We start from the raw sequence: 26,312 nt of genomic DNA on the forward strand, positions 1-26,312 counted from the left end.
TTAATACAAAGAAAACTAAATCAAGCGTTACAAAGTTGTCCCAGTTAGACTGACAGACATATATCAGGAGTTATACCAGCCTCAGACACTTTAACTGACATACATGAGGAGTTATATCAGCATCATATAACTTTAACTGACTTACATGAGAAGAGGAGTTATATCAGCATCAGATACTTTATCCCAGTTTTCAACGATTCCTGGTACGTGGCCAATACCCACTACTCCAACAACTACTGTAGGTTTCATGCCTGTTGAAAGAAAACTTCTATAGCGTGCTACAGTTGTTTTATTAACTCTTCACACCTTAAGAATCTAGTGCCGTTTTGCTAAATCACATTTACATTACACGTGCTTGTAAAATATTTTATTCTTTCTTTAACACTGAAATGTAACACTTAATTCTGAGTTTGCTGAGTGGTCTTTATCTTGGAACACCATCTGTTAGCAGAACCACAAACCACATAAGGAACTTTCTACTTACACAAATTGGAAAACACTAGTGGCTGTACATTCACCTAAAGTCATGACTTGAGCAGCAATATGTTTACCTTTAAAATCTTGTTCAAAACTGTTTCTGAACACTTATTACAAAATACAGATTTACATAATAAGAAGCTTACAAACTTTGTTTTATTATTGTTATATTTTCTCTGCTGTCTTTCACTTATTAATGTGAAACCCTTATTTTAATGCTCTTCAAGTGTAATTATTTTGACATCAAATAAAGAGGAAAACCATGAACAGATCTTGTAACATTAACTACTTCATAAAGATTCTTGGTTTTTATATCCAAGAATATCTTTTCTATTCAGCAACAATTATGTGGTTTGATAGAATTAAATCAATATATATTAACATAAACAAGTACCTACCACAAGGTAGTTCTGGAGACTAAAATTATTATTTATTGTGAGATGCACTTACCTAAAACTGGATAGTTCTATAGAATAAAATGAATATTTATTAAGAGATACAAGTACCTACCATTAGGTGATTTGGGATCTTGAAGAGGAGTTGCTGCAAGACGGAGGGAATATGCCAGATACATATCTCTTTCTTTTACAAATACCGTGCTTAGTGCAGGAAACTCTCCTGTCATTTCTGCCAACATCTCTTCAAGAAGGTCTCTCTGCTTACATTTCTCCACCTCTTCTTTACTAATGACAAAGCATTACATGTGTGAAATGTATACAAAATTCATACACTTTCTTTTAAAGTATTAATTTTAACAAAGAATTTTACCACCACTGTTTCTTGGGACTCCCCTGAAGAAAATAGCAGAGAAACTCAAATGTAAGACATAAGCTAGTTTTTAATCAGCATATCATACAAAGAAAAATGGAATTATGGTTGTGTTACAAAACAGATCACTAGCTATTGTAACAAAGATGAAAATGTCCTTACAAACAGTGAATTCTCTTGCAATGGATTCGTATGATTTAATCTCAAAATTGACCCCACATTTACCTTTAGCTTTCATAACTTTTAACATATCTTATGCATTTTGTCAAATTTCCTTATGCTATTAACACTCATTAAGTCATTTGTATATAAAACACCAGAATTTTTAATTACGCCTTTTCAATAAGAATATTTTTGTAAATATATGCAGGTAAAGTGTTGACTATCCCATGCCAAAGATAACATTAAAAATAGTTTTCTTCACCTGCAAAATCTGAAATTTCATTAGCATAATCTCTTAACACCTCCAAAATAAAGTTCACACATTTTTCTTTTGTAAAACTTATTTTATCTGTTATTTTCTGTAGCATAACTCTAAACAAGATTAATCAGTTTTATTGACATCAAAAACCACCATAAAATATATAATAAATCTAAATCAGCCTTTTCTTCTTTCTAGAATGATTCCAAATTGTAACATAAAACTACATTTGTTCATCCTAATTACTTTTAAACTCATAACATCTGTTCATACATGAAATTTATTGTTTTAATGATCTTTAAACCATATCTAACTGATATTCCCACCACAAAAACAGAAAATAAGTTAGCAAGAATGTAGCTTACAATTCAAAACATGTTTTTAAAAAATCCTCAGTCTCTCACAGTATGGCATATACAATGTTTGTTATCTATGTCTTCTTTGATTTATTCACCACCCTTCTGAGAAGTACAGAATTCAACATACATTACTCATTATAACATAGTTATTGCTCAGACAAAAGAAACTTTAATGTTATATGCGAGTTAATTTCTTAATTTAAAAGTAAATATTAAAAGAATATGTCTAAATATATATTTTAGCGAGTCATGTGATATGTTGAATGCAGCACTGTTTAAAATTAGATGTTTGTGATGTCAAAATACTAAGTTTTGTACAAATAAAAAACTAAAATTACCAATATTAACAAGCTAGAATATAAAACAAGAACCTTGTATCTTATCTATGGCTTATGTACTGAATCAAACACTGTGGCCCTGTTCAATTCTTTATATTTCTGGAAACAGTCCTTTATATACACTTACTTCAACACAAGACACGTGAATAACGAATTACCAGTTTAGAATGTTTCCAGAGTGGTTGTTTCAGCCATTGTAATCTTTGAAAAAGCTACCACAGTCTTTCAATTTAAGTTTTCAAGGAGGTAGGTTGTGTCTTTATTCTGCTCGAAGTTTCATATTTTTTTAAAATCTAAATAAATCTTAGTTACTAAGCTTAATAAATTACAGTGGAAGTCTATTGTGTCAGTGTAGTTATTTATGATTTTTGGTTATTCAACTGTATATATAAAACCTGAAAGAAAGTTTGTTTGATATCCTCCACATGTGACATTTTAAAAGGTTCAGCAACTTATGTCCAGCAGCAATCAAGTTCAAAGGTTGTAGTGAGAAGAGGTAATTATTTACTTTACTTTTATATTTACTGTTCTGTATTTTAAAAAAAATATGTTTAATAATTTATTTTTAAATAGTAATAATGTAATAATAGTGAGCACTTTCTCAGGTACACTTGTTCTTTAAAGCAAATAGCCAAACAGCAAACCACATGGCTGCAACTCAATATATAAAGCATTTAGACATGGTCAAGAGGTTCAGCTGTTGTTTGACCAGACATCAGAATGGGGAATAAGTGTGGTCTAAGTGACTTTGACTGTGGAATGATTGTTGGTATCATATGTGGTGGTTCCAGCATCTCAGAAACTGTTGACATCATGGGATTTTCATACACTACAGTCTCTAGAGTTTGCAGAGAATGGTGAGAAAAACATTTAATAAGGGTCAGTTCTGTTGGCAAAACACCTTGTTAATGAGAGAGGTCACAGAAGAATAGTCAAACTCGTTCAAGCTGACAGGAAGGCCACAAATACTCAAATAATCACTTTTTACAACAGTGATGTACAGAAGGGTATCTCTGAATGTACAACATGTTGAATCTTGAAGTAGATGAACTAAAGCAGCAGAAGACCATGCCAGGTTTCACTCCTGTCAGCCAAGAACAAGATGAGGCTACAGTGTACACAGGATCACTAAAACTGGATGACTGAAGACTGAAAAAAACGTTGCCTGGTCTGATGAATTTCAAGTTCTGCTGTAATGTGCAGATGGCAGGGTGAGAATTTGGCATGAATACAAAGATCCATCCTGCCTTGTGTCAACAGGTATAGGCTGGTGTTGGAGGTGTAATGGTGTGGGGAATGTTTTATTGGCACACATAAGACCCCTTAATACCAACTGAGCATGATTTGAATGTCACAGAATAAGTGAGCATTGTGCTTACCATGTGTATCCTTTTATGGCCACAGTTTATCCTTATTCCAATGGCTGCTTCCAACATAATAATGCACTATGTCACAAAGCATGCCCCATCTCAAGCTGGTTCCATGAACATGACAGCAGCTTCAGTGTACTACAAAGGCCTGCACAGTCCCAGATCTTAATCCAATGTAGAACCTTTGAGATGAGGTAAAACTGGAGGGTTGCAACATAAATGTGTGGCTGACAAACCTGCAGGAACTGCTTGATGCTATTGAGTCAGCATGGATCAAAGTCCCGAAAGAGTGTTTCCAGCACCTTGTTGAATCCATGCCGTGAAGAGTTCAGACTATTCTGGAGGCAAAAGGAAGCCCTACCTGGTACTTGATATGTGTACCTAATAAAGTGGCTACTGAGTGTATATATAATGTATAATAATTGAAATGTGATGGTATATTACAATATACCAGTCTGCTGAAACACAGTCAAAACAGGGAAGACTATAGGTCAGTTTTATATTACTGGGTACATAACATATGTCAATGCAAGCTATGTAATGTTAGTCAGGTATGACTGGAAGGTCAATATAATAATTAATATATATATAAATATATAGTGTTATGAGACTTAAGCTACTTAAACTAAAGATTTGTATTTTCTTGTTACAATACGTATTCATTCAAGCACAAAAAAAGCATAATTTATATTTATTTCCTAATTTTTTATGATGGTTTTGAAGTTGGTCAAGTGACAGACCCCACATGGTTGGTTGGTTGATTTAATGTTTTATGGCACAAAGCAGCTAGGCTATCTGTGCCAAACATCTGGTAAAAAGGTAAAAGTAAAGTAAATGTAGTAAAATTCATAAAATGAAATGAAGGTAAAACAAAACAGAGTTTAAAAACATAAATAGCATAAAACCAATGTTGACATCCAGTCTACAATGTTAAGAGAGAAACTACAGTAAGAGAAGTTGTAAAGGACTTTCTGTATCATAATGGTAATTATCATAACCCACCAGGAAAACTAACAGATACGTACAAGAACCACCGTCAGTCACCTGAAGTTGGCCTTTCCAGTCCTGGTTACGGGTTATATGTCATTATGGCCATTTTCAAAAGGTGAAGTAATAAAAGTTTAAAAAGACTTGTAGCAAAATTTTAATAATAACTTGCCAAGATGACTAACGGGTAGTTCAAACAGCAGCATTAGTCACCTGAAGTTCGCCTTTCCAGTCCTGGTGTCGAGTTATTTAATGTTACGGCCATTGTCTAATTTCAAATCAAACAAGAGAGACTGTGATTCTTAAAAGGGAACCACATTAAAAAAAGGTTTAATGTATAAATTAAAAAACTTAAATGACAGTAAAAAGATTAATGGCCTTTAAAACACTAAAAACTTTATCAAGGTGAACAGTGTCACCATCACCAATAACACTGTCTAACATAATGGACAAACCTAGAGACAGAATATGTTTAAAATGGTGCCGTCATTGAGAGTTGTAACGACGACAAGAAAGTAAAATGTGGCTTATTGTGATCCAAGTGTTACACAAACTAAACACTGGTGCATCAGTTCCAGATAAAATAAAATGATGAGTTAAAAAACTGTGACCTATGCATAGTCAAGTTGGAACAACTTCCTCTTTCTGATCCTTACTGAAGCAAAACAGCCAAAGTCCAATATAGGGTTTTATTTGGAAAAGCTTGTTTTCATGCTGCTAACTCCAAGTCGACTGCCAGCTGGGACGAGCTGAGCCTTGAATACAGGACTATAGTCCACGTATGGAATAGGCACAAAGGTGATAGTGCCAGAGCAGATAGATTTAGCTGCCATGTCTGCAAGCTCATTCCTGCAAATACCAATGTGGCCCGGTACCCAAAAAACTGGATAGAAGTAGATGTTAAAGAGAAATGAGCCAGTAAGTGTTGAATAGGGGCAAGAACAGGGTGAGAACCAACATGAAGCGATTCCAGGGCCAGTAGAGAATAAGCAAGTCAGTATAAATAGTGAGTACTGCTCAGCTTCTATGTGATCCAGGGCAAGAGAAATGGTATACAGTTCAGCAGTGAACACAGAAGCTGAAGAGGGGATTCTGTGTGCAACCACCAAACCATGGCAGAGCCCACAGAGTCACCTAATTTTGAACCATCCACATAAATAGGAATGGACTGATTTTTCGAAAGATGTTTAGGAAATAAAAGATGGTACTTTCAATTGGGAGTATCTGCTTTTTTGAAATGACTTAAAAAAAGGTCACATTTGGGGACTGTAATAAGCTATGGTGGGATGGGCTGACCAGTGGATATTGCAATGTTATCCAAGGACAGACCCAATTCATCCAATTGCACCTGGATAAGAAGGCCAAAAGGAGCAATGGCAGATCATCTGTTCTGAAAAAGTATGGCCCACCGAGGAAGGAAAATGCAACCCCAGGTGGGATGCTTTGATAAGAAACGAAGTTTCGAAGCATATAGTAAAGACAGTTGCAAACAGCGAAGGTGCAAAGAAGGTTCACGAGACTCTATGTACAAGTTCTGAACTGGAGAAGTGCTGAAAGCCCCAGTGCAAAGCCAAAGTCCTTGATGATGAATGGGGTCCAGCATCTTTAAGGCCGAGGGTCTGGCAGAGCCATAGACCAGTGATCCATAGTCGAGTTTTGATCGAATAAGAGCACGATATATCTTTAGCATAGAATATCGATTTGCTCCCTAAGTGGTCATAAAGAGGACACGGAGGATGTTCAGTGCTCTTGTACATTTGACCCATAACTGCTTAATGTGTGGTATAAAGGTCAGCTTACGGTCAAACATAATTCCCAAGAACATGGTCTCAGGGACCACATGCAGCGCAACTTCACCGACACGGAGTTCAGGATCAGGGTGAATACCCCGATTGCGGCAAAAGTGCATGCAAATGGTTTTAGAGAGAGGGAAATTAAAGCCATTTGCCGTGGTCCACTTCAGTACACGATAGAGGGCAGTTTATAGCTGCCACTCAATATATATCATGTTTGATGGCTGACATGAAATGTGAAAGTTGTCGACATAGAGCCTGTTTGCAACAGTAAGAGGGAATTCTTCAGTGATGGCATTGATCTTTATACTGAAATGTGTGACACTCAAAACACAGCCCTGAGGGACCCCAAGTTCCTGTAGAAAAGAATAGGAAAGTGTCAAACCCACACAAACTTGAAATCTCTGTCCATTAAAAGTTTTTAAATAAGAATGGGCAAATGGCCACATAACCCATATACATGGAGGTCTCGCAAAATGCCATACCTCCATGTCGTGTCATAAGCCTTCTCAATGTCAAAAAATATTGATACAAGATGTTCTCGTTTGAGAAAGGCTACTCTGATTGATGTTTCAAGTCAAATCAGGTGGGCCAAGGTGGAGCGCTGTCATTGGAAACCACACTGGGTGGGCGAGAGGAGGTTGTTTGATTTGAGAAACCAAAATAAGATAAGCATTAACCATCCTCTCTGAGGTCTTACAGAAACAGCTCGTCAAAGCAATTGGACGGTAGTTTGAAAGAATCTTGGGATCTTTCCCAGGCTTAGAAAAAGGTAGGACAATAGTCTGGTACCAGACATCAGAAAAAACATTCTCCAGCCAGATCCGGTTAAAATTAATTAGAAGAATATCAAGAGAAACAGGGGATAGATGGTGCAGCATGTGTCATAGTGTACATCATCTGATCCAACCGATGTACTGCCAGACATATGAAGGGCCAGTTTCAATTCCACCATTGTAAAGGGATGATTTTAGTCATAGAGACAATCAGCTCGAAAGGAAAGAAGTGATCGCTCTGCCCGAGTATTGATGGCTAAGAAGGTGGAGGAAGAAGCAGAAGTGCTAGATACCTGGCAAAAGCTTTCACCTGGAATGTCGGTGATGCTCCGGATATCAGCTACTTCCTGGCCATTAGAGAGTAAGTTCAAGAGAGGGACAGAATTGTATTGTTCACTTACCTTTTGAATCTTGTCCCATATGATTTTGGAACTAGTGGTAGAAGATATGCCAGTTGTGAACTTAATCCAAGATTCCTTTTGGCTTTGATGTCTTATCCACTGAGAATATGCATGGGCCCACTGGAAAGTGATGTGGTTTGAAAGTGTGGGATACCTAAGGAAAGTATCCCAGGCCTGTTTTTGAGCCTTCTGTGCCATGTGGCAGACAGAATTCCACCATGGATGAGGATATAGTGGAAAACGTGCCAAGGTTTTAGGAATACAATGAGCAGCTGCTTGTATTATACAGTCAGTTACTGCTGTCACACAGTCGTCTATTGATGGCTGACAGATGATGGCAGGATCAAGTTCTGTGAGAGCAGTGAAAGTGGGCCAGGGTACCTCATCCTGCTTCCACCGTGGCACACGGGTTGGATGGCATCAACCACAGCCAGTCTCTCAAAATTACAGGAAAATGATCACTGCCTTGTGGATTATTGTCCACTCTCCATGAAAAATGGGAAAATAATGAAGGAGAGCAAACTGAAAGATCAATAGCAGTAAAGGACCAACTAGGTGTGTGAAAATAAGTAGATGAACCCGTATTGAAAAGAGAAAGGTTGTGATCAGAGAGCATACAGTCTACAGAGTGACCCCTCCTATCAATAACAGGACTTCCCCAGAGGGGATGATATACATTAAAGTCCCCCAGGATTAAAAAGGGAGACGGCAACTGTTCAACAAGAGCATCAAGGTCTGATTGATCATATGTCTCACCAGGGGACAGGTAGAGAGAACAAACAGTGATGATACGACCCAAGGAAACATGGATGGCTAAGGCCTCCAAGGGTGTGTTGAGTGACAAAGACAGGGTGGGCACACGCTGATCAACCAACAGTGTCACCTCATCCATCACACAGCCTGTCATTTCTGTATAAAGAAAACTGCCAAAAGGTCACTGTATTGGCAAGTTTCTGAAGTGTTTCCTGTAAGGAAAGACATACAGGATGGTAGGAAGCAATCAGTGTTTTGATGTCATCCAGATTAGAATGTAAACCTCGACAGTTCCATTGTATCAAGGTGGCCATTTTTAATGACATGTAGGTGAATTGGCTGGAGAAACCTTCTGTTTATGACCATGTCCGTTTTTCTTACTGTCCTTATTTAAGGGACATCTATCGACCTCCATGGATCCTGCCCTGGGTCGATTGGGCAGGTCTTTGTTGTTGGAAGGGGATTCCAGTGACTGAGTATACAAACGAATGATTGTTTTGCATCTTGGGGTGGGAGAAAAAGATGTATCTTAAAAAATGCCTGTATGTGGAACAAAAGAATGTGGATCTTGGAGTTTGTTGGAATGTATGGAAGAGACAGAGATGGGTGTAGAAGTTGATTCATCAACTTTTTTAACCACGGAGGTCAAAAGGCTTTTCATTTGTTTTAAGAATGATTCTCTTGGAGGCACAGAGTGATCTGTCTGCACTGTAGTTGTGGAACAAAGTGCAGCAGCATACGTCTGAGATGAAGTAGTGGACAGCTATTTTTGAGCCTCAGGATAAGTAATGCTATGAATCGTTTTCAAACGCTGCATCTCTTTTTCTTCCAACCATTCAGGGCAAGATCAAAAATAGGATGGGTGAGAGCCATTGCAATCAACACAATATGGGTCTGTTTCACACTCAGAGAGATTATGGTCCTTGCCCCCACAATGAGTGCATGTCAGGGAACCACAACATGGCATCTTTGAGTGACCAAACCTCTGACACTGGAAACAACAGAGAGGGTTTGGAATGTATGGCCGTACCCTGCAATTAAGATAACCTGCCTTGATGGTGGCAGGTGCACGTGGTGATGTAAATGTCAGAATGAGGATACTGGTTGGCAATGTAACTCCATCTTTGAGAGTGGAGATATGCCTCACTGCAGAAACTCCTTGAGTGGAGAAACCAGCAAGAATTGCTGACTCAGGGATGTTCTTCAAATCCCTCTCAATAATAACTCCTCATGATGAATTCAAAGTAATATGAGGTGTAACCTCAATAGGTATATCCCCAATTGCTTTTGAATTCAAGAGGAGTTCACTGTGTTGAGATGTGGATGTTTTCACCAATATGTCTCCAGATCAAAGCTTCTTTACTGACTTTGGAGAACCAGCAAGTCCCTCCAGTCCCTTCTGAATAAAAAAAGGGGGACATCTGCCCTAAAGGTTTCTCTGAAAGAGAATGTAGGATAAGAAAATGAGGTACAACAGGTGGTACAGATGTTGAAGATTGCTGCTCAGAAACTTCAAAACATGGTTGTTTACCTATTAACTGTTTTTCACTATCTTATTTAAATTTTTATTTGGAGGATCCATAAGAAAAAGGGAAATTTCGGTGCCCACTGACTCCACCCACCAAGGAGCACTATGAGGGGATGCACTACAATGTCAAGCAAGGACACTGCAGCAACACCAGGGTTTTGTGAGTGCTTTACCCAAACACCAGCACCAGATATAATCCCCACAACACCTATTAAGAACTTCCAACACTGGTACTTGGTTGACCCTAGCCCAAGTGGACCAGCCGGTTGACCCAAGGGGGGCCACCCAAAAGCTGCCCATCTACAGGAATCCTCAACCACCAGGATCCTCTCCTCCCCTTCACGGGTCGCCATACATGGCAAACACATGGGTGAATGTTTAGATATCAGAGGAGGTAAATTAAAATTACAGAACTTTTCCTGGGAGGTCCCATCACCACGTACAGGAATCCACACCAACGGGCCCACATAGTTAAGAGTATAGAAAATAACAGAAAATATAAAATATTACTGAATACAAATGTTTGAAATATAATTGGGAGGTTTTAGTGATTACACAAATAATATTTTAGATTTTTGTAACGAAGAGTAGTTTTTTTTTTCATAACATGAAATCACTTTGTACTCAGACTAGAAATGAAACAGACTATTTTCACAAACAAATCTTTAGTAATAAAAATATTCATTAAACATTCTGATTTTTACTCAGATGCTGTAACAAAAGTTACAATGTAAATGTGTAGATAAACTCATGTATATTATATGAAGCCCTTTGAAAAAGGGTTAACTGGATGTCTGAACGAAATTATTTGAAAATTAATAGTTTACAAATAATCAGTGATGACGAGAAACCCACTTGTTGAGAAATTTATATGCAAAAACGGCTCGTTTGGGCTCTTCTATGTAAAAGTGTTTTCTCAGCCCAAACGAGCCGTTTTGCATATAATAGTTTACAAAGTTTTTTGAAAATATATGGCTTATAACTTTAGTTGAAATATTCTCAGTTTTTAATGCAAGGTTCCATAAGTTCCACAAGTTTTCTCAAAATTTCTGTATTTAATCTTTCAACCCAAGTTCAGTCAATCTGACTGATCACACGACCTCTTTGTACTCATTTAAAAGTCTTTTTTAGATTTAACACTTCTAGCTTTCAACATAGGGTGTATATCTTCACGTAATTTATCAGTCTCTCACTTCACATTATAAATCTTCCACATACAAAGCATCATATATTTCAGTGAAGAATTTTTAATAAAATAAAGATTTGTACATGATTATACTGAGTATTTATTTTGATAGTCTGTTTGTAAAATAAATTTCATCATAAGATTAAAAATAATTTTTTTATCTCGAAACTCTCAAATTTCCTTTATGTAATATCAAAAACCTCATAAATACATTAGTAACTTTTTTTTCAGTAAAACTTTCTCAGTTATTTTGTCTATACTATTTCAAAACAGAAGCAGTAAATTTGATCAGTCTTGTAACTGTAAAAAATATAATATAAATTACTCTTTCTTTCTTTGTATAATGATTTTAAATTATAACATGAAATAACATTTGTTTCTCCTAAAGTATCTGTAAACTCATAATTGTATACATATATTTATAAATAACTTCCATTGTTTTATTGCCCTTTGAACCATGTCTAACTACTAGTAAAAGTTGTAAATTAAACAATGCACCAAAAAATACAGACTAGCAACATGCGAATAGTAGACAATTTCCTCTACCTCTCACAATTTTTCTGGCTTTCTAATTATGAGACAAGAGCCATTATAAAATCATCCAAGCTGGTCATTAAGTTTCTCCCTGCAACAAAGGTTGTACTCAGACTGAAACTATTATCTATTCAGAATAGAGCATTATGTAATGTCATTTTGTATAAGAAAACCTTAACTTTCTACCAGGTATGTGTAATGTATCATTAAATATAAGAGAGAACTAAGAACTTGTGCTGAAAGAGAGATTGTGACAGGTGGGCATGGTGGGAAGAGTTTTGATTTTATATTGATAGCTCTGTAAAGAAGCAAATTTAAAAGCTATAAAAATTACAGTTTGTCTGAGCAACGACAATTTTTTCAGCGAGTAATTTATATTTAACTTCAACATTTTTGGAACAATGGTAGATAAAATACATATAAGAAAATACCTAAAGAAAATATTTCATACCAGGGGAAATTCAGGACTTTTTTAAATACTGCCTTATAGAATTAAAAGCTTTAAACTTATATATCATCAAAATATCGATTATCAGATCAGTTTTTATATTACATTAATATGTATGGCATAAGAAGTAGCACATTTAGTCTTACTTTGCAGACAAACAGTTCAAAATGATTTATTCAGTATTTCAATGCTATTATTTAACTGGTTGTTGTGGATTATTTTTACACAAAAATAGTGTCATTTGCATTAGTGGCAACTGGCAAAACAAATATGTTAATGGATATTAATCAAATCAAAACATTGAATGGTTAACTTGAAATGTAATTTCCTGATCAACATAAGAAACAAAAACTACAAAATTCTAAAGTGAAATGAACTATTCCTTTTCAAAACAGTCTCTCAATAAAATTTTAGAAATTTCTTAAGACAGAAAAGGAATTACAGAAAACCAAAATCAAATAATATAATTTTTTAAAAACTAAAACTGGACAGTATTAAGATTGCTCAATGATTCCTGTAACTTGGTTTACCAATTTCCAATGTGAGAAGAAACCAGAGTGAATACACACGATCATATGAGAAAAGCTACAAATTGTGAAAATGTGATATTAAACCACACCACAGATAATGAACAAGTCATTCTTTATACCTGATTGGTTCTTTACTTGTCAGCATATACCAGGCTACTCGCAGTTTCTGCCATAATGACAAGGAAGCCAGCACCCTCTGCAGAGTGATCTGAATAGGTCGATCACCTAGGTGAATTAAACAACCTGGAACTTTTTTGGCCTATAAATACAAGAGGAATACTTTTGTGAGCACCTGACTAAGTATAACATCCATCTTGTTTCTTAGGAGTTGCTAAGAAAACCTAATAACCTCAAATGTTTACACACAGAGATGGTTTAGTCCAGAATAAACAACAGAACATTACATATACACTATGTTACACAAAATAATACAGAACAATACACCAACATTACATTATAAACATAGTATGTCACAAAACATACACTAGTGTAGTACCTTAAATATAATACATTTACATTCAACAGTTTCAATATACTACTGTAGTATCTTATATATAATACAATATTACCATTTTTTTTTATCAAACAAGATAAGCAAACACTGACTGACAGAATGATAAGAGAGGAAAACTTACTTCTGAAAATGCTCTACGAAATTCTCCACCAGGGGCCATCCCTAACTCCTTAGTTAAGTGTGCAGACATACTCAGTAGAAGAAGGTACATAACCCCTTGAACCACTCCATTCTGACAAACAAATCAGTTTGATATTAAACAAAACATATATAACAAGATAGTATCTGTAGCAGTACACTCTGCCAAAGAAAACAGTCAAAGGTTACTGACTGAACAAAGTACACTATCATGTCAGAACTTAATTATCATACTTAATGAGCTAATCAGTGCCTAAATGTCTAATGTAGAAATTCACAAGTTATGCTTTGTGAGTACAAGACTCTTATACAAAAAATGTTTACTTGCACATTTAACAAGAGTTACATCTGCTGACAATGCTTATATAGAGCTACACCTAGCCTCATGAGCAACTGTAACCATTAATAAAAGGTATGTAACCTAGATGTTGGAATGTAGATAAAAATTAAGAAATTTTAAAGAGAATAAAGTTGTTGATTCACAAAATGCTAAGATACGCCAGACTGTAGTTTTCTGAAGAGAATTTATTCCTGTTGTACCATGTACCATTATTTTCATGTTATCAAAAATGTCTTCCTCTCAAGGTATTCAGTGGCTCATTTCCAAATATCTAGTATCAGAGGTGACACTAACAGCTTAAACATTTTGGGACTGAGGCTCACTAGCAGGGGAATTTCTGGCACTTCAATATCATATCAGTAACGGTTTCCTGTTTTAAAGACACCAACTATGAATTCAGTGTACATAACTTATATGTCAGTGCCTAGTGAGGCCTTTATCCTTTATTTACATCTAGATATGTATCATACCAAGTGTAACGATTCTAAATGCTGCTAGGATATCTAGACTCAGTTGTGTGCACTGTTATGCACATGCTTCCAGATCCCTTTGATAGAGGTGAACATCTACACTGAGCTATGTGTAAACGTTTAATTATAAAGAAGGATCCTATATCAGTAAATGTTCACAGATTCTAGACTCGAGAACAACAGAAATATTTAGTTGTGTATTACAAGTGAATTACAACAATGGTCCCTATATTGTGATTGAACATCTACATTAAGTACCACATCACTTGTATATAAAAAGAATTTACAGATCTCTAAACGAATTAATATCCATGCTCAAGTATGTGTCTCATCTACAAAAGAACCAACCTTAGTTCTGTAATTGGACATGTCTCATCTATAAAACAACCTACCTTAGTTTTATAACTGGATATGTGTCTCATCTACAAAAGAACCAACCATAGTTTCATACTTGGATGTGTGCCCCATTTACATAAGAACCAACCATAGTTTCATACTTGGATGTGTGCCCCATTTACATAAGAACCAATCATAGTTTCATACTTGGATGTGTGTCTCATCTATAAAAAAACCAGCCTTAGTTTTGTAACTGGACATGTGTCTCATCTATAGAAGAACCAACCTTAATTTTGTAATCTGACATGCATCTCATCTACAAAAGAACCAACCATAGTTTCATACTTGGATGTGTGCCTCATTTACAAAAGAACCAGCCTTAGTTTTGTAATCTGACGTGCGTCTCATCTATAATAGAGCCAACCTTAATTTTGTAATCAGACGTGTCTCATCTACAAAAGAACCAACCATAGTTTCATACTTGGATGAATGCCTCATCTATAAAACAAGCAACCTTAGTTTCATAATCTGACCCGTGTCTCATCTATAAAACAAGCAACCTTAGTTTCGTAATCGGACCCTTGTCTCATCTATAAAACAAGCAACCTTAGTTTCGTAATCGGACCCTTGTCTCATCTATAAAACAAGCAACCTTAGTTTCGTAATCGGACCCTTGTCTCATCTATAAAACAAGCAACCTTAGTTTCGTAATCGGACCCGTGTCTCATCTATAAAACAAACAACCTTAGTTTCATAATCGGACATGTGTCTCATCTATAAAACAACCAACCTTAGTTTCATAATGAGACACATGCCACATCTATAGCATAACCAACCATAGTTTCATAATTGGATATGTATCTCATCTATGATAAAAACTAACCTTGTAACTTCCACAGTTGGATGTGTGTTGCATTTACAAAAGAGCTAACATTATTAGTTCCATAATCAGATATCTATCACATTTATAAAAGAAATAACCTCATTAGTTCCATAGTTGGATGCGTGTCACATTTATAAAAAAAACAACACCTCATTACTTCCATAGTTGGATGTGTGTCACATCTATAAAAGAAATAACCTTGTTAGTTCCATAGTTGGATGAGTGTCACATCTATAAAAAAAAACAGTATTATTAATATTTAACATACGAATATAAATCAAAACAAACAAAATTTGTTTACATTCAAACTAAAAGTGAAATTATGCATATTCCTTTATCTAGTAATGGCCCAAGAAACTTCACACGGTAACTGATTATTGGTGTGATACTTCTTTGTTTAAAAACACAGCTTAGAATTGGTACTTTGATGAAATTCATGAATATTCAGATATATTCTTTAGAGTAACAACGAACACCTACATTGTCAACTATTATTTAAATTAAAGTATGACACACACATAATAGCTGTATCACAGATGACAAACATTTTCTTTAACATCTAATTATGATAATGCTAACTTATTTACAAACCTACCTGTCTAATAGCATCTCTGACTTTTTCCAAGTTCATATTTCGAGACTCTTCAAGTATTGTCTTTTCATCTAAGGCCAAAATGTTGGCTCTTCTCCTGCATAATTCCACCATTACTATGTCTGGCTGTGTGGCAATAATTGTCTGAAATATTATAAGACAGTTTCTAATGTCTTCATTATAGGTCTGATTATTCATTCACAAAATGTTTGAAAAAATTACCAATCAGTAATCAAGACACTACCAATTCCTAAAAATTAGAATATTTAATGCAAATAATTTGGAATTCTTTCAAGAATTATTATAAATTACAAAGCCCAAAACTTTATTAACACTTTCAGTTAACTTGCAAAACAAAACAAAAAAAAACATTTTTCTTAACTTTTATATCATGCGTGTATATACTGTGACACTTTTAATCACTCTAGGCCAGTACTGGAGTGTTAGACAAGCTTACTGTCCCCACAGCCACAGAGAAGTGTTAGTTTTGTTACCAGTACACCCTATATTAATGGTTCTATAAATGGCATAAAAGTTGCAAAATATGTTCAACAAGAAACCATTTTGAAGATCAAGTCTTTAGGAATAGCTTTCTTAAACTACACTGCATTTCAATTTCATAAAACACTCACAGATGAGATGTAACTGGACACCATGAAAACTTAGCAATAAGACTCAAAGAACACTAACCATCAAAAACAATTAAATACATATTATATCTTGTGCATAAAAAGAAATGTCTTGACTGACAGTTATTACATAAACAAGGGAAAAAAGTTTCTCCTTTACTACAGTTTGTGCAGAACATCTAGAAGACAGATCAACAAATAAACAGTGTTAGTGGTTATAATTTATATAAAAAAAAGCCCTCAGTTTGAAACTAATAATAATTTAGAATCCTTATATACGTCATGTAATATTACCTTTAACTCTAAGTTTGTAACAGATTCAAGATACTCCACTGAACAGAAACAAAATAAGATACTGACATTTGTATAGATCTATTTACCTTTGACACATCATCCTGACTTTCGTTGCTAAAATGTGCAGTTCCTACTAAATACACCAAACAGTCTTCAGTTGTCTTTAAAACTGTGACAGTTTCAGGAAGTTGGGGGTTTGTTTCTCTCATCTTCCACTTGTTAAACACACTACAAACTACATCATCATCCAAATCATCATTGTCTTCTAAATCTGACTCTGATCCACCATCTTCAGTTTCATCTTCTGAAGACAGAATACATACACACACACAAGAATTGTTATATCAAACATGACATCCTGAAGACAGAATACATACACACACACAAGAATTATGTTTTATCAAACATGACATTCTGAAGACAGAATACATACACACACACAAGAATGTTTTATCAAACATGGCATCCTGAAGACAGAATACATACACACACACAAGAATTATGTTTTATCAAACATGGCATCCTGAAGACAGAATACATACACACACACAAGAATTATGTTTTATCAAACATGGCATCCTGAAGACAGAATACATACACACACACAAGAATTATGTTTTATCAAACATGGCATCCTGAAGACAGAATACATACACACACACAAGAATTATGTTTTATCAAACATGGCATCCTGAAGACAGAATACATACACACACACAAAAATTATGTTTTATCAAACATGGCATCCTGAAGACAGAATACATACACACACACAAGAATTGTTTTATCAAACATGGCATCCTGAAGACAGAATACATACACACACACAAGAATTATGTTTTATCAAACATGGCATCCTGAAGACAGAATACATACACACACACAAGAATTATGTTTTATCAAACATGGCATCCTGAAGACAGAATACATACACACACACAAGAATTATGTTTTATCAAACATGGCATCCTGAAGACAGAATACATACACACACACAAGAATTATGTTTTATCAAACATGGCATCCTGAAGACAGAATAGATACACACACACAAGAATTATGTTTTATCAAACATGGCATCCTGAAGACAGAATACATACACACACACAAGAATTATGTTTTATCAAACATGGCATCCTGAAGACAGAATAGATACACACACAAGAATTATGTTTTATCAAACATGGCATCCTGAAGACAGAATAGATACACACACACAAGAATTATGTTTTATCAAACATGGCATCCTGAAGACAGAATACATACACACACACAAGAATTATGTTTTATCAAACATGGCATCCTGAAGACAGAATACATACACACACACAAGAATTATGTTTTATCAAACATGGCATCCTGAAGACAGAATAGATACACACACACAAGAATTATGTTTTATCAAACATGGCATCCTGAAGACAGAATACATACACACACACACAAGAATTATGTTTTATCAAACATGGCATCCTGAAGACAGAATACATACACACACACAAGAATTATGTTTTATCAAACATGGCATCCTGAAGACAGAATACATACACACACACAAGAATTATGTTTTATCAAACATGGCATCCTGAAGACAGAATAGATACACACACACAAGAATTATGTTTTATCAAACATGGCATCCTGAAGACAGAATAGATACACACACACAAGAATTATGTTTTATCAAACATGGCATCCTGAAGACAGAATAGATACACACACACAAGAATTATGTTTTATCAAACATGGCATCCTGAAGACAGAATAGATACACACACACAAGAATTATGTTTTATCAAACATGGCATCCTGAAGACAGAATAGATACACACACACAAGAATTATGTTTTATCAAACATGGCATCCTGAAGACAGAATAGATACACACACACAAGAATTATGTTTTATCAAACATGGCATCCTGAAGACAGAATAGATACACACACACAAGAATTATGTTTTATCAAACATGGCATCCTGAAGACAGAATAGATACACACACACAAGAATTATGTTTTATCAAACATGACATCCTGAAGACAGAATAGATACACACACACAAGAATTATGTTTTATCAAACATGACATCCTGAAGACAGAATAGATACACACACACAAGAATTATGTTTTATCAAACATGACATCCTGAAGACAGAATAGATACACACACACAAGAATTATGTTTTATCAAACATGACATCCTGAAGACAGAATAGATACACACACACAAGAATTATGTTTTATCAAACATGACATCCTGAAGACAGAATAGATACACACACACAAGAATTATGTTTTATCAAACATGACATCCTGAAGACAGAATAGATACACACACACAAGAATTATGTTTTATCAAACATGACATCCTGAAGACAGAATAGATACACACACACAAGAATTATGTTTTATCAAACATGACATCCTGAAGACAGAATAGATACACACACACAAGAATTATGTTTTATCAAACATGACATCCTGAAGACAGAATAGATACACACACACAAGAATTATGTTTTATCAAACATGACATCCTGAAGACAGAATACATACACACATACAAGAATTATGTTTTATCAAACATGACATCCTGAAGACAGAATACATACACACATACAAGAATTATGTTATATCAAACATGACCTTCTGAAGACAGAATACATACACACATACAAGAATTGTTATATCAAACATGACCTTCTGAAGACATAATACATACACATGTACAAGAATTGCATGTTACATTAAACATGACCTTCTGAAGACATAAATTAAAACATGATACATGAAATGTTTTGTTTATTACCAAATTTCTTTAATTTTTTAAACATGTTCTATTCTGATGACAAGGATACAGACATTATCACTGATATTAAAACTAATACCTTTGCTATTACCGGTTTCCTTGATTTAAAAAAACACAAACTATATTAAACTTGTAGAGAATACTAAACAGCTGTCTTTTGTTCACATCATATACTACTAGACTGAAACCTGTCCAAACAACATTAAGTTGATTCAACATAGCAAGAAGCCAACCTGGCTACAGATCGATATCAGTTCAGGTATGTGTGTAAGCAAGAAGCCAACCTGGCTACAGATCAACATCAGTTCAGGTATGTGTGTAATAATCCATGTACCACAAGTCACACTGATAATGAAACTTTTATACACATTTTATAAATACCACAGAAAAAGGATAGCTTCCAAAATGCAGAAAAACACTACACAATACCAATTAATGAACATCAACACGAAAAATCTCCTTAATATAGGTAAACACAACACTTTATAAAACAGTAGATAAGTACAACAGTTGAGTACAATATATTAAAAAAGCTTCTCAGCCTCAACACATCATTAGAGTTAGTTCCCAATGTCTGTATGATGATCACGCAATTTTACCATAACCCTGAGGCATAGTTTACATTGCAACAATGTTGTCGTGTCCACAGCACATCACTCTTCTCGATCATATGACTTCTTTGTACTTATTTAAAAGACTTTTTAGTATTTGGTTTAATAGTCCACACATAAAGTAATTTTTCATGTTAAGATTAAAAATACTTTTCCTCATCTGAAAAATCTAAAATTTTCTTTTTGTAATACATTAAAGCTCCTATATGCATTTCAGATGTTTTTTCTTTAATAACACTTTATAGTTTATTGCCCTTTGAACCTTATTTAACTACTCTCCACACCATTATAAGTTGTAAAGCACTTTGAAAACTGGCATTTAGCATTATGCTAACAAATTACATTACCCATAAGCTACTATGAGCTGTTCCCTTGTGAGCCTCATAAAATATGTTTAACATAATATTATTTATTTTACTTATTATAATCTTAACTAGCCTGAATAGATTCCTATTTTTACATTTTAGTTACCTTTATAATTATATATAAAGAACACACATAAAAAATAAGAAATAAATATGTAACCAATCTTTTGTTGCTTCCAATTATAAAAGAACGTTAACCATAATTTTTCATACAAATCATAGTATGTCATTTAATAATTTTTATTTAATTAAATAAAAATGTGCCAAACAATCAAAATTTTTATAATTATTTCTAAAGAATAAACATGAAAAACAAGAAATAAATATGTATCCAATTTTCTATTTTCTTGCTGTCAATTATCAATGAGAGTTAACCTTAATTTTTATGCAACTTATAGGATGTCACTTAATTTTTTTATTTAATTAAATAATGCAAATTAATGACTTGCAAAAGTAAGCAAATTCCCTTACCTCTTAAAATTTTTCTGACTTTCTAACTCTGCAATAAAAATTGTTACATATTCATCCAAGACAATCATTAACTTTCCCACAACAACAATGCTGATACTCCAAGTGAAACTGATATTTATTTATTCAGGACGTAATGTTATACATGTAACCTGATAGTCGGAAACCACAAGTTTCTACTGATTATAGTTATTACATAATTAAATACAAGAATGAACTATTAATGAATTATGAATGAGAGGATGCGACAGGTGGGTGTCCGCAGGAGGGGTCAGATTTTCTATTGATAGTTTTGTAACTAAACAAAATTTGGTTTATTTGAGGAATGATAATTTTATAAAGAAAATATGTGACATGTCACACTAGGGGAAATTCAGGATGTTTTTAAATATTGCTTTATAGTATTATGAACTTAAAACTTCTATACTATTAAAATACGTATTACTAGGTAAGATTTTATACTATTCTAATCAGTATAGCATAACAAAAAGTAGTTTGATAACATTTTATATCTAGGTCAATCAAACCTTGTATCATGCACAATAAAAGATATCCACAGCAACATGATTAAGTACAATGAATATCCTCATTATGAAAATTCAGAATCCCAATTTGAGCTCATCTTTATTATTTCAATATATGAATAATTTGTATCAGAAAAAACTGTTGCTTACCCTCCATAAAAACTAATAAATCTTAATCACACTTCCTATCAAATGACAAAGGTCAAATTATAGTTCCGTTTGTCAATACACTTGATAATTTGCATATTAAAAATTGTTTTAATATCATGTACTGAACCTGATGTACCACATATATTTTATACAAAATATAACACAATAACTTATTTCTACATGAATATGGCCATCACCAATGGTAACTAGTGTCATATGTAGATTCGTATATAGTTTATCAAATGTTTTGCCAATAGCCAGTAATATTCCTACACTGAGTTTTACTCTCATTATCTGATACCAAGTAAAAACAAACTGTATACTCATAAGCAAGACACTTAAAATCATAGTTTTAGATTGGATATTACTAGAAAGATGTTTAGATTCTGTTGGTTGTAATCAATCACACATTTTAAAAGTGATGTAACTCTAAGTACATTTTATGAACGTGTAAGGTTGGTAAAGTGTTATATTATTAAGTACATTTTATTTCATGTAGAGTTTATCTTTCCTGGTTCTATTATCATAACTTCTTGTGACAACTTATATTGTCAACCTTATACAACAGAGTTTTAAACTCAGTTGTACTTTTAAAAATGTCTGTGCCCACCATTGTGAATTTTGAGTATATTCTATTTAAAGTTTCAATAAGAACTGTGTCTATAGGAATAATGAAAATTACATAATCTTTGACATACAGTGCACTTGCAAAAATAATCATCCACTTTTAAGATTTTTATTTGCAAGTTATATTTTAATAATGCTTAGCACCAGAAATGTGTGGTCCACATATTAAAAAATATGAAATGAAAAACATGAGTGACAGTTTGTCATTTATCCCTATCCTGCCTTCTTCAACATACTTTAAAAATATAAACTATAGATTTAAACTTATTCAATAAGAGTTTACATAAGTTATCAGTGTAAGACAAGGTGGAAGGTGGCTAGTCATCACCACCCACAGCCAACTCTTAGCCTACTCTTCTACAACAAATAGTGAGACTGACTGTCACATTTTATACCTCCACTGGTGAAAGGGCAAGCATGTTTAGTGTGACAGACCCACTCCAAAAGAAAACAAAAGTTTGAAAACTTCCTGAATTTTTCATTTATGAGTATAGTATGAGACTTGTATTCCTCATGAGGAAATTCAATATAGCACAGATGTTATCCCTGTAACTTCAACATCAGTTTGACTAATTACACTCAAACAGTGATCTAAACATATAATGAAATCTCTTTTTATATTTTTACAACTCTGTAAGAAAGTATGGTTTCTAACTTTAAAATAGTTGTTTCACCAAACAAGACTTTAAAGATACAGAATTAATAATTATAAACATTAATTCTGAAAGTGCCAGAGGGTGTTGATTTAGTGTACCTGTCATATGGTTTGTTTTAGTTTACTGCAAACAAAAAACTACCGAGTGAAATAGTGTGAACATTCGAATATTGAGGGAAAACATCTGTAAATGCACTATCTTATTTTTATACATGGTATTTGTGTGAATTTGGAGCTTTGAAAATTTGAAAAAGACTTCATTGTGATATGTTTTTTCAATGACAGAATCAAATACGAGTACTTTTGTTATACACAAGTGGCAGAGAATTAGAAGAAAAGAGAAAATCTCTCTTAAAAATTTGTTCAGAAACCAGTCATATCCTATAACACATCAAAAACAAACACAAAGGGAGACGTACGCAGTCAACAAGATTATGTAGAAACAAAGTAAAATGTACGCATTCAACACCAAAAAAAAAAAAAGAAGAAAAAAAGGGTCACCACAAACCGGGAACCACGACAAAAATGTTTTCTGTTAAAGGAGTTTATTGGCTTTTCTTTCAAAACCTATATTAATGAGAAAATGGAAAAAGCAGTTGAAAATTAAATAATATTGAAGCTTATCAGTTATAAGAACTGCCCAAATGATGAAATACATTTACTCTAGACCTCAAGTATGTACTACTATAACCTTTATAACTAATATCACATGTACCTAATCCTTATTTACATAGAAGATAAACATTCAATATCCATAATTTATCTATGTTTATTATTGCAGCAAAATAGACTCTCATTATATATCTTCTGTCTTTTAAGTGCATATACAATCAAACCTTATATTTAGTAGTAAGAGATCCTAATGAAGTTGCATGACAATTTTTAAAACAGTATCATTTATTGTGTAACACAGACATTCATTCATTTTTAAAGTTTTGTTTCATGTACCTAATCCTTATTTACATAGAAGATAAACATTCAATATCCATAATTTATCTATGTTTATTATTGCAGCAACATAGACTCTCATTATGCATCTTCTGTCTTTTAAGTGCATATAAAATCAAACCTTATATTTAGTAGCAAGAGATCCTAATGAAGTTGCAAGACAACTTTTAAAACAGTATCATTTATTGTGTAACACAGACATTCATTCATTTTTAAAGTTTTGTTTCATACCTCACATTACCAAAACTTAGAGATAAAAATATTTTTAAAGTCCCACTTGTTCTTCACCAGTTTCATAAAGCACCTTAAGCCAAAACTAACCTTCTTCTGTAGATAAATAACCTGTTTCAACATCACTGTTTTGAAAGTTTGATGGTAAGGTCAATTTTTTTTTGGAAACAGCTTCCTTTGATTCATGACCCACTTCACTACAATCATGGTTAGAAGTTTCACTTTCAACTCCACTATTCACCAGGCCATTGTTGTCTTTTGGTACAGATAAATTAGTTGCAGAATTTTCTGTTACAATCTGTGTTGACTTATCAAAATCTTCACTCATACTTGGCATCACATTTAAAAAGGTCTCACTTTGCAAATTAAGTGACTCATTTTGGGAAATTTTCAACTTATCTTCTAAAAAACTGTATGTATTTTCTTGTTTAGGCATGTCTACAATCTGTTCTCTTACATTTCCTTGCTGTAAATCAACACTGTTTTCTCCAAGCTGTATGGGTTCTGCAATATATTTACCTATACCTTCCATCTGATCATTTCGCCCAACACTTGTTTCCTCATCCACTTTGTTAACTGTTGATCTGTGCACTTTATCAGTGTGTTGGATCATGTTTACAGTATCCTCTCTTGTTCCTTCATGGAAATCTCCTATATCAATAGACAATATTAAAAATAAATTTTAATTTTTCCCATAATTTATAGGCACTACACTTTTTTCTTAAAATGTGCATATTAATTGATATCTGCTTTTTTTCTATCTTTTTTAGCTTTGTTTAACCATCTTTCCTGAAATTAATTATATAACTTTCAGTTAAACAGAAACCATTTCCACTTTGATAAAACCTTATAGTTTAAACTTTGTGTTGTTCTATCCACAATTAATTGTATGGTCCATTCTCTCAATAACCTACCATTACCGTTAATTCTAAGGAAGGATGATAGTTTTAAATATTAACTGTATTTATTACTAATATTAAGTACATTTTTAGATACTAACATGCAACTTTACTACTATTAGTTACGAGACCACTTGACTTCTACCTTTAAAAACAGCTCGTATAAATACAATAAGTTTATATAATTGGTTACACTATGCTCAATTATCAATCTATGCACACATATTATATATATATATATATATATATATAATATTCACGCCTAACCTATGTTTCATATAATTATAAGTCAAACCACATGTTATACGTGCAAAGTACAAAAGAAATAATAATAATGATCTAAGACATGATGAGTTATCCTCAGTCTTAACTTCGTTAGGCTTAACGTTAGCATTAAACAATATGTAGGTCCATCCACGTTACTATTTCAGTCGGCATTCGCAACACTGTCTGAGCGTATATTTACATTACATTTACAGACTGATGGATAAAAATCACGAGTTTTAATTTTGCAACTTTTTATTTATAGAATAACACTTTGAAATAAGACTGCTAACTTCATGAGGAAAAACAATTTCATATAACATAGTACACATATTTTTACAATCAATTTAAAGAAACAAAAATGTTAGTTTACCATCTGCACCGTTATGTCTTCCAGCATTATAACCCTCACCGTCAGCCATTTAAATCTAGAAATTATGATGACGTGTAAATATCTGTCTTCATCTTTATGCTTATATTCAGGTTAGAGATATATGTGCTAATTGAACCTGCAGCTCTATTGAAGTATTTTTATGTGCATATAACCTATTGCAACATAAAACTACTTCATTTAAATACAATAAATATTACACAGAAATCATTTTCCTACAGCATTTACATTTATTTTATTGTAAGTAAATAAAATACTTTCAAGTATTGTTTAGACAAAACATTCGCTATTTAAAAGCTCCTCGCTAGTACATAGGTAAATCTACGGATTAACAATGCTAAAATCAGGGGCTAAATTCCGCCCGGTGGGCTCAGCAGATAGCCCGATGTGGCTTTGCTAAACGAAAAAAACAAAACAAAAAAACACGCACACACACACAAACGATATTAAAAAAATCATTATAATTTAACGTGTTTTTATTGTTTTCCTGTAATCTGTTGGGTTG

At 33.7% G+C, this 26,312-nt stretch overlaps 1 protein-coding gene and 1 long non-coding RNA gene across 3 annotated transcripts in view; both read right to left on the reverse strand.

Annotated features, from left to right (window-relative positions):
• Window positions 1–26,230, reverse strand: part of LOC143253506 (traB domain-containing protein-like) — a 28,367-nt gene extending 2,137 nt beyond the window's left edge. The window contains exons 1-8 of one of the 2 annotated variants that reach the window (XM_076507514.1): window positions 25,790–26,230; window positions 24,344–24,904; window positions 16,952–17,169; window positions 15,946–16,086; window positions 13,305–13,415; window positions 12,789–12,928; window positions 988–1,160; window positions 146–251 (exon numbers count right to left, since the gene is read on the reverse strand). In XM_076507514.1, the coding sequence (XP_076363629.1) occupies window positions 146–251; window positions 988–1,160; window positions 12,789–12,928; window positions 13,305–13,415; window positions 15,946–16,086; window positions 16,952–17,169; window positions 24,344–24,904; window positions 25,790–25,838 (1,499 nt within the window). In that variant the 5' untranslated portion in view covers window positions 25,839–26,230. Of the gene's footprint in view, window positions 1–145; window positions 252–987; window positions 1,161–12,788; window positions 12,929–13,304; window positions 13,416–15,945; window positions 16,087–16,951; window positions 17,170–24,343; window positions 24,905–25,419; window positions 25,605–25,789 lie in introns of those variants that run through there. The other variant, XM_076507515.1, reaches the window with a different exon arrangement.
• LOC143253510 (uncharacterized) lies at window positions 14,459–14,892 on the reverse strand. The gene is made up of 3 exons (XR_013029677.1): window positions 14,754–14,892; window positions 14,616–14,707; window positions 14,459–14,479 (listed from the first exon to the last, which is right to left on the reverse strand). It is a non-coding gene; the product is annotated as an uncharacterized LOC143253510 (long non-coding RNA).
• Window positions 26,231–26,312: the final 82 nt, after the last annotated feature.

This window comes from Tachypleus tridentatus, chromosome 6 (genome assembly GCF_004210375.1).
Source record: "Tachypleus tridentatus isolate NWPU-2018 chromosome 6, ASM421037v1, whole genome shotgun sequence".
Classification (NCBI taxonomy): Eukaryota; Metazoa; Arthropoda; class Merostomata; order Xiphosura; family Limulidae; genus Tachypleus; species Tachypleus tridentatus.